This window comes from Amphiura filiformis, chromosome 2 (genome assembly GCF_039555335.1).
Source record: "Amphiura filiformis chromosome 2, Afil_fr2py, whole genome shotgun sequence".
NCBI lineage: Eukaryota > Metazoa > Echinodermata > Ophiuroidea > Amphilepidida > Amphiuridae > Amphiura > Amphiura filiformis.
The window spans coordinates 57,947,926-57,964,078 of NC_092629.1; the positions used below are offsets into that span (position 1 = coordinate 57,947,926).

Here is a 16,153-nt window from a genome sequence, read left to right on the forward strand (position 1 = left end):
ATTGTATTAAATTTTACTTTATCGTCGATAATTCTTAAGCTACTACATAAGCTTTGCTCCAATAAAATCGGTGGTCTACAAGGGACACATAATTATGGTCAATTATGTGTATAGTATATAGTCAGTAAAAGTGTAGTAAAAGTGACTAACTTGAGTTGAACCATGAACCATCAGGTCGTTGCCTAATGTTAAACAATGGGGCGTATCAAGTGGTATTTGAATTTATAAATTTGTAAGAAATATCATATTATTTATTGCTAATGTCAATTATGTGAAAGAAAAAGAACTCATTTGTTTTTGTTCTGAGATCTTTGATGGTAAGCATGAGAGTTCGTTTTACGCGGTACAAACTGGAAATGTGTGAACATGGTAAAAAGTGGCCCTACTCGGGCGATTATGTAAATCGAACATAGCCTTTGAACCTAAACTAGAAAAAAACAAGTAAAGGTTTTCTGTTAGCCCGTACGATATTACTGATTCTGCTGCATATGGCATTTATGCCAAGACATCTTTTACTTTTTTTCTGAAAAGCAAAATGCAATTGCATAATCATGAAAGTCATTTTATGCGGTGGAAATTTTTTATGCGCGCTCATGTCAACAGTGGACCAACTCGTTTTCTGGACGAGCCCGAACCAATATAGAAACCAAGGAAAGTTTCTCTGTTAGCCAAGATATTACTGATTCCACTGCATAAATATTGTTGCTATAACCCCTTTTATTTTGTTTTGAAACGCAAAATTGTTATTGTAACAGTGTGTAGTAGTCTATTAAAAGTTTCCTATCATTGGCCTATTATACCATTCACTCTAGCCGTTCACAATTGAATACCTGAGTGGAAGAAGGGCCCAACTCCATCAACACTTTTTTTGAGATATTAACAAAAAACACAATATTTAGAAAAGTTTTAAGAGACCGACTGTTTTCATCTTCAGGGGACCTTTATTATGGATACAGAACATATTACATTATAACATACATGTGAAATGATATATGTTGCAACAGCAACGGTATAGGTATTTTAAAATATGATAAACTCATTTTTGTAAAATGGAGTTGGGCCCTTCTTCCACTCAGGTATTCAATTGTATAATGAGCTCTTTCTCAAGAAATATCATTATTCTTTTATTAATTAACATATCTATTAAATAATTATAACTTATAACGCCAACACCGGTTCGCCACATACCGGGATCATTGGCTGTTCAATGTTAATGTAATTAAATCATTGTTGCCCAACCCCAGCTCCCATCCCCCACCCCACCCCCAGGGAAAGCATTCATGCAGGATATTATCTAGCTGCAGTATGATGACGTTATTTTTTACATTGGTAGCGTTAAATCATCACATTTCTCATAATGAAATACAGACTGTGACAATAAAAATTATAGGCCTACAATTGCAATTTCACTTTTTAGAATAAAATAAAAGGGCTCAAATCGTCCAGAAAACGAATCGGGCTTTATGTTTGTTTTCAGAAAAATTTTTTAAAAAGTCATGGCGTAAATGTGACATGCATTACAATCAGTGATATCTTGGCTAACAGAAAAACTTTACTTGGTTTCTTTCCTAGTTCAGGTTCAAACGCTATGCCTGCTTTTACTTAATCTCCTGAGTTGCGTAATTTTTGCCATCTTCGCACATATCAAGTTTGTACCGCGTAAAATGAACTTTCATGCTTATCGTCAAAGATTTCAGAACAGAAGCAAAGGATTTCATGATTTTCTTTCACTTAAATTATTGAAATTAGTAAATAAATAATATGGTATTTATTTCACATTTATAAATTAAAATACCACTTCAAATGCCCCAACTCATTTCAGTCACTTTTGCTACACAAAGACGCGAATTAAGTGGCCCGGGCTATGCTTATTGGCAATATATTCGTCTGTAGATCACGGATTTCATTGAAACAAAGCTTATATAGTAGCTTAAGATATTACCTTGACAACCAAGTAAAATTCAATACAATCAATAGTCAAAGTTAGCTCAATCGATAAGCGTTCAACTATGGTGCGAGAGGTTGCGGGTTCGAACCCAGGGGGTGCCTAGTACGTACACACTCGTGGAAAAAATTGAGATAGCTTGAAATTCACCTAGACAAGGAAGGTTATTTGTGGAGTGCGCACTTATGGTGTGCGCACTTGAAGCAGCAAAATCCCTGAATTAAATGGTTTATGTAATGATGTGGGCCGTAGTGGTCAGGCGACAACCTGTAAAGTGTGCTGAGGTTTGTGGCTCAACGTCTAGGCGTTGTGCCTGTGTGTAGCGCACTATAAATCACTGCGCTTTTTTTTACTACAATTATTCTAAATTGTTGTTTTTTTTGTTACAACCTGTACATGGACAGTTGTATGTTTGATGTAGACATGTACAATATTTTGCAGTAAACCTTTGACGAGCGCGTACTACCGTGATGTTGCAAAGTCTGAGCTAACAACTCGTACGGCGCAAAGTTCATTCATAAATTTCCACTCGGCAACATAACAGCAGATCGCCTCAGCTCAGCAGCCAATCAGAGACAAGTGCGTTTTAACGCAATTAATACGCTTAAATGAGTACGCTTAAAATACGCTCTCGTCAAAGGTTTACTGCAAAATAGGATATAGTAAATCCTCTGCTGTTGTAACTTAAAATATATTACTGCTTTTAATACTTCTTAGAGCTTTATTTGAATTGACCTGAACCGACTTGGTTTTGCAATATTCAAATTATTGAATCAAGTGGCACGATCAAAAAAGACTCCTACTTGTTTAGGGGGTCATAACTCTGTCTCTACCATGTCTACCGAGCAAACACAAAACGTTATATATTTAAAAGTTAAAAATATTTTAAACAGGTTATATTTGGGGTTTAGGTGTGGTAACATTAAATGTCGGGGTTTATAAAGGTCGTGAAAACGTTTTAAAACGTTTTGTATGGAAACACACAACATCAATATTAATGTTTTCAAAATGTTATTGTAAAATATTGTGCAAACATTTTTTTGTCAAATACAGTAACACTTTTAAGTGTAATTAAGTGCAATTTTAAGTGTTATTTAAAAATAACATTATGTTAGAATATTGGCAGTAAGTTTTTGAATGTTATAAAAACGTTTTATACCTATTATATAGCCTTTATAACCCGACATTTAAACGTTTTCTAGCAACCTTTTCTAACCTTTTGTGAATGATGTCGAAACCGTTTTGTGTTTGCTGGGAACATACTTAAACAAAACCAATAAATTTGATATAAATATGATCAGATGTTTATTAGCTGCAGTGTGATACCAAAGTAATTGTGTAAAAACAATTCCAAATGATCGAGAAATTAATTGAATGAAATTTAATGCGACTTGAAAAGCTGCAAATTGAAACAGATATATTAACCGGTGTAAAATTGCAGAGCCAAACATGTGCCATTAACCTATATGAAGTCTTTCCCAGGATTTTTTTTCTGGGGGAAAGTGAGGGCCAAAATGAAACTCGGAGGGTTCTATATATAAATGGGCATCTTTTGCCCAAAATGTGTGGTTTTCGCTCAAAATGGATGATATTTACCCCCAAATTAGGATAATTTTCGCTAAAAAATACGACAATATTTGCCCAAATTATAGCAATTTTCTGTGACTTTTTCTGACGGGAGGCCGGGGTAAAAGTAGGGGGCGGCAAAAAGACACCTGACAGAGACCTGTGACTGAGGACCGTCGTCCGTTCATGATGTTTTTGGTGGGCGCAACGGATTACGGAGGCAACCAGTGGCTAATGGTGCCTTTAGCGGCCGGCCTATATGGCCTGGTCGATGCGATAAAAAGCTGCCTTATATCCCCCTGATCTCCTTACCATCTATGAGCCCTAACTGGATATGGCGGTTTCTCCGCCTGTCCCGTGACCAGGACCAGATCAGGGAGGAACATCGCGGAAGTAGCAAATGACATGGTCTGGTTCTTGGCTAAGAACCCAGTCCTAGGCAGGATAGAGACTCCCTCGTTCAGCGTAGATGGTGCTAGTCTTTCGACAAAGCATGAGGCGACGGCCGCAGGCCACTGCCACTAAAAGCACTGGCTTTAGTGTCAGGTCCTGCAGCCGGAGATCCTCTATGGGCTCAAAGGTCTCGGCTAGAGGGCCACGTTGTGGAACGAGCCGGCCCGACCACCCTGCGGTCAAACGTAGGGATAAACCTTGAGTTTCTAAAGCAAACGACGACCCAGCCAAGCTCGGAGGAAGGTGAGGGACCTGAGCCTGTGAGCCTGACGGGCGGAAGGACTGGGTCGTACACACTGGTGGATGGCCTGGGACCATACGCGAGAGAGAGAGTAGGACCGACCTTGTTGGTTGGACACGGTGATCGCCCCTAGCCAAGGAGATTGAGTCAGCAAGGGGTCACTAACCGAGGTGGGATGCTGGAAAGCTCCGTGAGAGACCGAAAAAGACGCTGAGTGACTGGCGGGATACTGTGTACCCCACTGGGAATATCCGAACCCTCCCTTCTTGCCCTAGGGGGAGTCGAGAAGTCTTGAAAAAGACTCTACCCTTGACTGTGAGCCATCCGATCTGGGGCCGCTGGAGGCAAAACTGAGTCCCACGGACGGGGATCTTTGCCTAACAAACCAAGAAGTTGGTTCATGCGGCCTAACGCCGATCCGAGAGCGAAGGAGACCGGGGAAGCAGCCAAAACAGAAAGGGGGACCTAAAACACGCTCTGGTCGGTAACCGAGCGTAAGGGAGCCGAGCGGTTGACTGGTGGACCGTAGCTGCCGTCGGAGGTCGCTCTACCATCCTGGATGGACGGAAGGCCTTCCGACGGTCAAGCCTTGGACCCATTTAGGTCAACCGTACCGCGGCACTCAACCCGACCACAACAGGTGCGGACGAGGAGTAGCCCCTCGGGCGAGAGCCAGCCCATTGCTCAGATGGGGGTACCGGGGCAGAACATCCACCCGCAGCACTCGACCCGGGCGCCGTAACGCTCGGGGAGCAGCCGAGAGGGCGCGAGCCACCCAGCATCAGGGCAGACGGGGCCAAAAAGGACTGGGGATTGCCCGACCGAGGGACAGACAGAGAGACGGACTCTCTCATACCTGGTCTCGAAGTGCTAGGGTACCTAGGGGAAGAAGGGCACACTCCAGGCTGGCGGGAGCTCGGGACAGCTTCTTCGTAGAGCCAGAGGACTCCTGCGAAGATGAACGGTGCTTGCGGTTCCTTTTCCTGAGCCGCTGCGCTGGTGAGACTGTTGCAGTCTTACCTTGTGCCTTGCGTCCTAGCATACCTCCTTCGGCCAGTCACGGTCTATAGGACATGGCTCGTCAGGTGAAACACGACCTACAAAGCAAGCATTCCTCATGGGCGTCTTTCTTTGGCCAGGAACGCCTTGCAGATGACTGGCGGGGCTTACTCATGGTCCCCGACGCTTTGGTGTATGAACTATCCTTAGACATACTATCTGTAAAGGAGAGACAAAAAGAAAAGACAAGGTAGAAACATACTCCCTTTCGTCTCTGAAGAGACCGGAGGGAGGGAGAACTCCGGCGTCAGAGAAGGGGGCTAGGGCAAGAAGGCACAACCTCATAGGGGGTCACAAGCACTCCCAAAGGGGATGGCCCCTCCTCTAACGCCAGAGGGCCCCTCCTCTTTCCTCTGGAAAACTCAAATTAGGAAGCAATTCTAGAGTTTTGAAGCCCATTCCTAGGGATAGCCCGTAAAACCAGGGTATAGCCCCGAATGTTAGGGTTAGCTCGTTGAAACTGAATCGGAAAGCAATTCTAGGGTTTTGAAGCCCATTCCTAGGAATAGCCCGCAAAACTATGGTTTAGCCTCCGAATCTTAGATTTAGCCCTGGGAAAATCAGGGAGCAATTCTAAAGTTTTGAAGCCCATTCCCAGGAATAGCCAACAAAACCAGGGCATAGCCCCCGAATCTTAGGTTTAGTTCGGTGAAACTGAAATCGGGGAGCAATTCTAGAGTTTTGAAGCCCATTCCTAGGAATAGGCCTGTTTACCATGTTTACTGGAATGGTGCTTCTTGACATCCAGAAAGCATTCGACAGTGTTAATCACTCTATTTTATGTCAAAAGCTTACTGCTCTGGGAATGAACTCCACTAAATGGTTTGAGTCATATCTGAATTGCAGACCTCAGATTGTTAATGTTAATGGCTCAGACTCCAACTCTGTGGCTTTAACATGTGGAGTTCCACAGGGGAGTATCTTGGGTCCCATTTTGTTCCTTTGTTACGTGAACGACATGCCCAACTGTGTTGATTGTATGCTCCTTCAGTATGCAGACGATAGCGTTCTTTTGGTTTCTGATAAAGATGCGTTAAAAATTGGGCAGCAGCTTAGCAAAAATTTCGAAAGCTGTAACAAATGGCTCATAGATAATAAACTATCTCTCCACATGGGTAAAACAGAACCGTAAATTGAAGAATTGGCAAAATTATACCATTGAGTGTGAAGGGCAAACAATTCATGCTACTCCCGCAGTCAAATACTTAGGTCTTACAATTGACCAGTGCTTGAATGGTGACGAAATGGGTCTTGGTGTCATAAAAAAGTAAATTCTAGACTCAAATTTCTTTACAGACAGGCAAAGTTTCTTGATTATTCTATTTCTTCTTGGCATGCTGGCACACATAAGCAGAGTAAAAGCCTACAAATTGCTCAAAACAAAGTTAACAGATTTATTTTTAATAAGAATTGCATGTATCATATTGCAGAAGATGATTTTAAAGATCTTAATTTCCTTAACATACAAAATAGGGCAAAACAACTCAGGTTGAACCATGTTTTTGATATTTTCAATGAAGTTGGCCCAGACTATCTTAGTTCAAATTTTACCAGAGTTTCAAACGTGCACCAATACAGTACTAGAAACAGTGCTCAAAATGTTCGTGTTTCAAAATCCACTACCATCACTTCTGGCTCTTTTTATTATAATGCCATTCAGGATTGGGCCAACTTACCAAGTGCAATCAAATCAATTTCTAATAAACCAAGTTTCAAAAAGTCTGTAAAAACTCATCTTTTTAATGAAATTTAGTTTCTATGATTTTAATTATGTTTAAAAACTTTTTTTTACTTTTAATATTCATGTATATGTATATTTATTTGTATGTTTTTGTATGTATTTATGTCTTTTACCCTTCAATGTATAAAGGAACCCTTCGGAAATAAGCCTTTGGGCTTAAAGGGCTATCCTGTGATATATCCTTGCTTTGTTTATTATATGTTATTTATCTTATGGCATTTTATATCTATTTACCTTGTATTGTTGTATGTGCAATATGGAGATACCGAATAAAATCAAATCAAATCAAATAGCCGGCAAAACCACGGTATAGCCCCCGAATCGTAAGTTTAGCTCGGAAATCGGGTAGCGATTCTAGGGTTTTGAAGCCCATTCCTAGGAATAGCCCACAAAACTATGGTTTAGCCTCCGAATCTTAGATTTAGCCCTGGCAAACTCAAATCAGGGAGCAATTCTAGAGTTTTGAACCCATTCCTAGGAATAGCCCGCAAAACTGGGGCATAGCCCCCGAATCTTAGGTTTAGCCCTGCAAAACTCAAATCGGGGAGCAATTCTAGAGTATTGAAGCCCATTCCTAGGAATAACCCGCAAAGCCATGCAGGGTATAACCTCCGAATCTTAGGTTTAGCCCGGCAAAACTCAAAGCGGGGAGCAATTCTAGAGTTGAAGCTCATAGGAAGAGCTAGCAATACCATGGTGCTCCCCGATTTGAGTTTCACCGTACTATAACCAGGTCACTCACTGCGCATGCTCTTTACCAATGAATATGCATGTGGAATATTATATTTGATAATGTGTTTTTTTTTTCTTCAGGTAAACAGTGAAAAACTCGCACCGACCACAATGTAGATCACACGGAGTGGCCTGGTAAGTAAAGTACTCGCTTGTTGAGAAATTATATTCAAATGGTTTTAGAAAATTACGTTAAACTTATAGAACTTAGATACAGGTTATATTTTGGCAATAATGAGTTTACCCGAATAACTTGTCAGTGGTGTCCAATATTTTACCACTGTGACCTTGTTAAGATATAACTTGATGTTTTTCTTTGATTGCTTTAAAAATGGTGGAAATTTGGTATAAGCAATTCCTTGGAAGACAGTGGCGTAGCTGCCGGGGGGCAGGGGGCAATCGCCCCCCCCCCCGGCAAAATTGGCCTATTTGGGCCCCCGCCCCTAGTGCAAGGAGAAAAGAGGAAAAAAGAGGGAGAAAGAGGAAAAAGAGAGGAGAGAGGGGGGAGCGAGGGAGAAGAGGGGCAGAGAGATGACGAATCCATACGATATGCAATACCATACGATTATTATCAATAAGCCTGACAAAAATAGTCTATTTGGGCCCCCGCCCTCCCCCCCCAAGTGCAGGGAAATTTGGTGGATTTGGGCCCCCGCCCCATACAGGCTTGCCCCCGTTGGAAAAAATCCCAGCTACGCCGCTGTTGGAAGATATATCTATTTAATATGCATACTATTAAAATTAATTAAGGACAAAAGAAATAACAAAATAAAGGTAAATAGCCTGTAAATGACGAAAAAAGAACGAAAGGAAGATAGACAAATGAAAATAAAAAAAGAAGAAAGGAAGACTTATTGCTTTACTCTGTTCTTTTTCAGATTGTTGGTATATTTCTTTGTGTTGTTTGGTGCATTTTTAAACAAGAGACATTTACAGGTAAATAACGTTCTCGTCCTTACTACATCACAGTGAAAGTTTTCTGAAAGTGTCCTACCAACTATTGTTTAGCATCATTTGTATTGTTTGCTTGTGTTTTCTTTGGAACATTAATTTGCTATTAGTATTTGATTTTACATAATACAATCTATATGTCAACGTGATCAAATGGTCTAAATTATTTGTTTGTGTTGCCTCGTTTTATGGGCTAGTGGTGCTAACTATACTTGGTCTTAACCCTCCATAATTTAATAAAGTTGCTTACATGAAATTTTACACGTTTACGTCATTGTAATAGGAAAAAATACAACACCTTTCTACGTTTGGATATGTTGTCAAAGGCGTAGCGATAGGGGCAGTATTATTATAAAAAGACCCCCCCCCCTCGAAAACAGGCTATATAGCTACTTTCGATAAAAATCAATTTCTGTATCAGCCTATGTGTGGAGTGAAATGCGCAATTTCGTTACATCTCTCTTCCTCCGTCTGCCACTCTTATATCGCCATTCCATTGTCTCTCCTTTCTCTCTCCCGCTCTCTTTATCAATCTCTCTAGTTGTCTCATTAGCTCTAGCCCTCTTCTTCTCACTCTTTCTATGGAGTAGTCATATGAAAATAAGCTCATATTTTGATATTTCCCTTGTATCCAGATATAACCTGACCGTAGAAAGAAATCACCAGTGAGGGGGAGGGGTACCTTTCATGAGGAAGGACCCTCCCCCTCCCATGCTGCTCTGGTATCATCCAGCAATAGAGACTTTAATAATTGGTGAGTGTTCCCTTTTTTAAGTTTTGGAGTAAAAGGGGTCTTTTGAAGCTGTGAACAGTCAAAATCAAGGGTCTTCTTTTAGCTTTTTGGTTGAAAATCGTATGAAGAAAAAACAGAAATGTTAGGAATGAGCAATTTTAATAAGGGTCTTTTAGAGTTGAAATTATAAACAAGGGTCTATTTTGGTTAAATTTAGGGAGTCTTTCGAAATCCATAAGGATGGTCTTACCAGGGATGCATACCCGTATGGTCAATTGTGTTAAGTGCACCCGCCCCCATAGACATAATAAATAGATGTATTATACGACCGCGGGTTGCTACATTTTGTGACGTTTGCTATCGCTCTGCATCATTATACCTTGGGTTTAAGGTGTACAAAATGTTTGGCTTTTTACAAATTTAATCAATATATTAAACAAATATCTTAACTATGTAAAACAAATGTTTAACCCCTCATAACTTGCATCACTTAATTCCAGGTTGCTTCAAATAGAACAAACATGGCTGACACAGAAAATATCCTCATTGAGGTGAAACGGTCATTGGCCTCAAAGAAATTGCCATTGAAAGACATACTGGATGATCTTAAACTTGCTGATATATTGACTGGTGCAGAGAAACAAGAAATCAAGAAGGCACCGAAGGAAGACAGACTGGAAAACTTAGTTGACATCTTGGAAAGAAAACTCCCAGCAGCTTATGAAGCATTCAGGGAAAGTCTCAAAAAACGTGTACCTGATCTGTACAAAACGAATGTCAAACCCATAGAGGACAAATACAACTATAACACCTGTAAGTAAAATCTAACGAACATTTTTTAATGATTTCTGCACAAATGATAACGTCATTTGATAATAGTGCTTAGGCCAAACATTGTTATACTTACAGAAAAAAATCTTGCGAAACATAAATAGGTAAATTAAGCAATTAATCAATTAATCAATGTAAGTATTATATCCATAGCACATTTGAAACGTACAATGGCATCTGTATTTTTGTTTGCCAAGTTTGTTCAAGTATGATCTTACTTTTGTGTTACTTAACCCTTATCCTTAAAGTGCAAGTATTACCGCACTGTCGTCTGATTTAAATACAAGTATTTCTTGCATATTGTGTTTTATTTCAGATACAGTTGATTCAGGTGGACTCCACCAACAAGTGCAACAACCAACCAACCCAGATGGAAAGTTTGAGCAAGCTGAAGTGCCAAAGTCTGTCAAGCCTCAGGTTAAGCCGAAACCCCAGGTTGAGCCAGAACACCAAACTGAGCCGAAACCCCAGGTTAAGCCAAAACCTCAAGTGAAGCCGAAACCCCAGGTTAAGCCGAAACCAACAGTGAAGCCAAAACCTCTGGTGAAGCCAAAACCAGGTGAGGAGTTTTAAGAAAGAGGTTGAAAGACATCTTTTCGTTCCTTTGCCCCGGCTTCTTCTCCCTTACCATGCTTACCTTTCTCTCTCTTCTCCAGGTCCGTCGAAGATACGGCTAGGATGTGGGAAACTTAAGAACCGCGTTTTGTTTAAGCAATGCACGTACGTGAACGCGATTTTGAGGCGTTTATCGTTTGTTTTTGTGTCTTTGCGTGTTCTTGCACATAAACGTAACCTATACTACTAATTTAACAAATTCAAATATTGTAACCATGGTAACAGTGTGGACCTGAGAATGGATCTAACAATACACGGGGAGAAAGTTATCATAATAATCATTTTGCTCCATTTCCACTAATGTGGGCCAAACTGGGCAAGTCTAAAATTGTCTAGTGGTGTGGTTTGGAGAAGATATCTGACAGAGGATATCGGTTGGAGAGGAGGGGGAGGTGGGGGGGGGGGGCATTTGCTGTATAAGTGGACCAGGTAAAGGGTACCGAGACCTGTTTTGCTCGGTGATGGGGGCAAGTGCGGGAGAACAGCATGGGCAGTACCGGGGTGATCAAATTTTGTATCATTGGGTAAACCTGGTACAAATATAACCATTGATATGTGGGGCTCATGAAAAAATCAATGAGGTCGTCAAAGGTCAAGTGCTAAACTAGACGAATCAAAGTGTGTGAAAATATTGGATCCAAAACATAATAATGATAAAATTTGATGCTTTACGCCCAATATATTGGTCTCGCTATGAGTTTTAAAATATTGGACTCGATTACGTCTCGTCCAATATTTTAAAACTCATAGCTTGACCAATAAATATGGGCTCAACCGATCCAATTTTATATCAAACTGGGTGTACATCATCCTTGATATGAGGGAAAGGCGGAAAAGGTCAACCTGAGGTCATCCGAGGTCAAAGGTCAAATGAGGTCAAGTGATAATATTTTCTGGCCCGAAAACTCATATTCTGATGTATTCTGTTTTATTTTATTTTTATTTACCAGTTGCCAAAGAACAATGGGACGTCATGATATCATATAGTTGGGGTCCAAAAGAAGAGGATTTTCCGTGTCAGAAGCGGATGTTGAAACTGAAAGAGCTATTGGAGCAGCAATATGCACTGTCTGTCTGGATGGACGTGCCAGAAATGAGTGAGTTAACTTAAACATTATTCCAAGGTGCGCTAAAAACGCCCGGCAGTTGATGGCAGTTAAACCCCGTTCCATTGTTTAGAACAAATGCAACTGGACGCAAACGGCGGGCAACCGGTGTTGAGTTTTGAAGCCGTCTTTTTGGAAAGATTCATATTCATGTACATGTACACAAAAAAAGGCGTATTGTGCTAAAAACGAGCGAACAAGACAGTGCCCGGGCACGCTTTTACAAAAAACATAGGCATGATTGCATTCGAAGAGCGCGACCTTTGCAATCAATATCTAACAAAAAGGACTCATCACTGCATTTCATGCACGAGAGAAATACTACAGTATTTTAATACAATACATATTATATTGAAGTAGCATTCTTTACTGAAAATTATGTAAAATTACATTTTTGGGCATAATGACCTCGAGTTGTTCATGTGTGCCACCAGCATATGGTTCTAGTGACCAAGTGGAACTAAGTGACATCATTTTACTATGTAATTTGCGGAAGCAGCAGCATTTTGAAGATATTTAGTTTCATACAGTAAATGACCCTAAATGACATTTGACCCCATTTTTGTACACTTTTTAGTTATTGGCTATTGCGGATGCATGTGTGCAAGTGACTTTATAGTGATGTAATGTGTATAGACGAAGTAGCAAGTTAGTGAAAATCTCAAGAAATCACATTTTCGGCTAGCATAGTGACCTTTATATGACCTTGGTCTAGGTATTGGGTTGCATACCGGAAATGACCCCTAAATGACCCTTGACCCCAATTGTGTGTATAACTTTTAGACACTGGCTATAACCTATGCATGTGTGCAAGTGACGTGTTTTTGGCCATTGGCCGGCAGTGGATAACCTTTGACCGGAATTTGATCATGTGACATTTGTGCCCTGTTCATGGTGACCAACTATGGCCAAACTGGCCCAAATCATCATGGCTCGTTATGTTGTCAGAAGAGCTAGACAAGATTGTGCTCGAAGAGCGTGACCCTTAGCAATAGCCAATCGGTGCATATAATGCAAGTGACGTCATTGTGCAATGTAATTTGTGGAAGGAGTAGCAGTTTTAGTGAAAATAACGTGAAATAACATTTTAGGTATATAATGACCTTTGTATGACTCGACTTGTTCACGTGACATTTGTGCCACCAGCCAATGATTATAGACCAAGTGGCATCATATTGTACTATGTAATTTACAGAAGCAGCAGCATTTTGAATGTATTTGGTTACATACCGGAATTGACCCTAAATGACCTTTGACCCAATTCTTTGTACAACTTTTAGACACTAGCTATTATAGGTGATGCTTATGTCCAAATGACGTCATTGTGCTATGCAATGTGTGTAAGGAATAGCATTTTTGTGAAAATCACAAGAAATCACATTTTCGACCATAGTGACATTTTTATGATGATTTTTGACCTCAAGTTGTTCACATGACATTTTGTGCCAGTGGTCCTGGTAACCAAGTGACCTCGTTGTAATATGTAATTTGCGGAAGCAGCAGCATGTTGAAGGTATTTAGTTACATACCGGAAATGAGCCCTAAATGACTTTTGACCTTTGAGACACTGGCTATAGCCGATGTATAAATGATTTGCTAACGGAAAAATACGCTAAGAACAACAAATTGTTGAATATAAAATATACGGTGACCAGAATAAATAACTATATTTTGAAGAAAAAAAATCAATGTTAACTCGTTCGTAGTCCTATTCCCAAAACCATCTACACAATTTCGTAGCGAAATAATAATGAATTTGTTATGAAATATTTGTTCATCAGGAGGCAACATGGACGAAAAAATGGCGACAGCTATAGAGCGATCCTCAGTAATTCTGCTGTGCTATTCTGAAAAATATCAACACAGTAAAAACTGTAAAAGAGGTACGCCCTTCTTGATTGTGAAATGGTATATTATCAGCTCTGTCTTACATGCTTAGGGTACTTTTATCTGAAATCTTGTTCATTTTTTTGCCAGGCCTATATTTAACAATCGACAATTTCCACTAAATAATATGGTATGGATATTGTGACAAGAGTTTAAAAATGTCCAGATCGAATTTAACAATAATTGTTATTAATAAGTTATTATTTATTATAATAAGCCAATATGGCCCATGTGCAAATTGGACGGTGACGGTGCAAAACATGAAAATTGCAGTTAAGTTAGCTCAATCGATAAGGCGTTCGACTGTGGTGCGAGAGGTTGCGGGTTCGAACCCTGGCGGTGCCTAGTACGCTCACGTGGAAAAATTGAGTTAGCTTGAAATTCCCCTGGACAAGGAACTCACTGCTAATTTGTCTCGTTGTAACCTGTACGAAACTCGGGGAGCTGATCCTGGTTGCGATGGTATTATTTGTGGAATGTCTAGGGTGTGCGCTCTTGAAGCAGCAAAGTCCCTGATTTGTTGGTTAATGGTTTGTGGAATGATGTGGGGCCGTAATAGTCAGCGACAACCTGTAAAGTGTGCTGAGGCTTGTGGATCAACGTCTAGGCGTTGTACCTGTGCGTAGCGCACTATAAATCACTGCGGTTTTTTTCCTATGATATACAAATAGCATGTGTATATTATACTCTATAATCCGCCGTAGAAGTGACGTCATAATCGGATTAACTACCATAGCAATAGTGGAATACAATTTTTGAATAGATCGCCCTGCGCTACAAGCAGATTGCACTAATCACCTCATGTCAGCAAACATAGATTGAAAACAATACCGCTCTTTTCAAAGATACTAATCTTACAGGTGCGAGTAATCAGCCTTTCTTTGACATCTATGGTTCAATGCATCGGTACCGCGTGAACGTTGTAGTGTAGGGCGATATTGTCAAAGTTGATCCGATTAACTACGTCACTTCTACGGCGAATAGTCTATGCTGTTCGTGATAGTACTATAACGTTGCTTCAAATTATATATATCTGATTTTATTTTCTCAGATACTTTTTTTACCTCAAATTTTCGTTTATTATGCTTACAATGTCACCTATTATGTGAAATGACCTGATTCATTGAGATCAAATTCAAAAGCAAGGAGCAAATCAATAAACAGGGGACACATACAAACTTCATAACATCGCAACCACATTACGGCAACTTAATTAGTTGTATAGTTATAATACTTATTATTTCGATACTTATTCCCACAGAAGCACAGTATGCAGACCATCTAAGCAAGGATTTAGTCGTTTTGAAATTCGATGCTCATAAGCCTTCGGATTGGTTAGGTATTATGATCTGCAAGGAGATATATTATGATGTAACAACAGAAGAGGCTATGATGCAAGACCTGCCTAAAATCAAAAAGGCTATTGATGAAAAGCTCTCTTTAAAGGGTAAGTGCAGTTGTATAATGCTGAACCGTCAGAACCAAGGTTAGGCTAGATCAGATACCCAGCAAACACTAAACGTTTTCGACTTCATTTGCAAAAGGTTGCCAGAAAATGTTTAAATGTCGGAACAAATGACGTTTAAATGTCGCTATAAAGGACATATAAAGTGTATAAAACGTTTTCATAAGATTCACAAACATTTGTTGATAACCTACCACAAATATTCTAACATAATTTTATTTAAGTGCTGCATATCAATTTGTAAGCGCTCTAGCAAAGTCATAGTTCATTGATACAACCGTATGACAAAATAGGCGAAAATAGTAGCTTTTTGCTCAAGATTTGCAATTTAAAGAGAGCTGGCCATTTAAAGAGAGCTGGACATAAAATTTGAAAAAATATTGTAACACTTGAGGTTTTGACTTTCAAAACCTACATTTTGTGCTTGGATATGTAGTTTTCAACAGATTTACCATATTCGCCTTGCTTAAACATTGCGTTAACTGTTGACCTAGTGACGAAAAGTGTTTTTAGGGGGAAGTGTTAGCTTTCGTTTGATATAAAATTCTGATTGGATTAAGGGAACACTTGAGGTTTCGACAAAACCAATCAAAGAGGCCCATTTTTCAGCTAGAAGCTCCACAGGTCATACGATGCTATGCACCGTGCAGTGTAATCAAAGACTGTGTGGAGATAATTCACTGCTTGCTTGAGAGCTCTTGGACGAAAATATGTGCTCGGGTGTATCGAGGTGGAACCTGTGCGCATGATGGTTTATAAGAGAATCGGGGGGGGGCAAAATAAAATTTCAGGGCACAGACGAAAAAATTACAGTTGCATCATACAATA

The 16,153-nt window shown here is 40.0% G+C and overlaps 1 protein-coding gene across 12 annotated transcripts in view; it reads left to right on the plus strand.

Moving 5' to 3' along the window:
- LOC140146443 (uncharacterized) overlaps positions 1 to 16,153 on the plus strand; it is a 122,663-nt gene that overhangs the window by 724 nt on the left and 105,786 nt on the right. For 11 of the 12 annotated variants that reach the window (XR_011858238.1, XR_011858241.1, XR_011858244.1 and 8 more), the window contains exons 2-9: positions 7,819 to 7,872; positions 8,616 to 8,673; positions 9,324 to 9,442; positions 9,922 to 10,234; positions 10,569 to 10,811; positions 11,818 to 11,964; positions 13,755 to 13,856; positions 15,122 to 15,307. Coding sequence is in view for 3 of the 12 variants with exons in the window: in XM_072168299.1 (XP_072024400.1) it covers positions 9,943 to 10,234; positions 10,569 to 10,811; positions 11,818 to 11,964; positions 13,755 to 13,856; positions 15,122 to 15,307 (970 nt within the window). In the remaining 9 variants the exon portion in view is untranslated. The remainder of the gene's footprint in view (positions 1 to 7,818; positions 7,873 to 8,615; positions 8,674 to 9,323; positions 9,443 to 9,921; positions 10,235 to 10,568; positions 10,812 to 11,817; positions 11,965 to 13,754; positions 13,857 to 15,121; positions 15,308 to 16,153) is intronic. The other variant, XM_072168298.1, reaches the window with a different exon arrangement.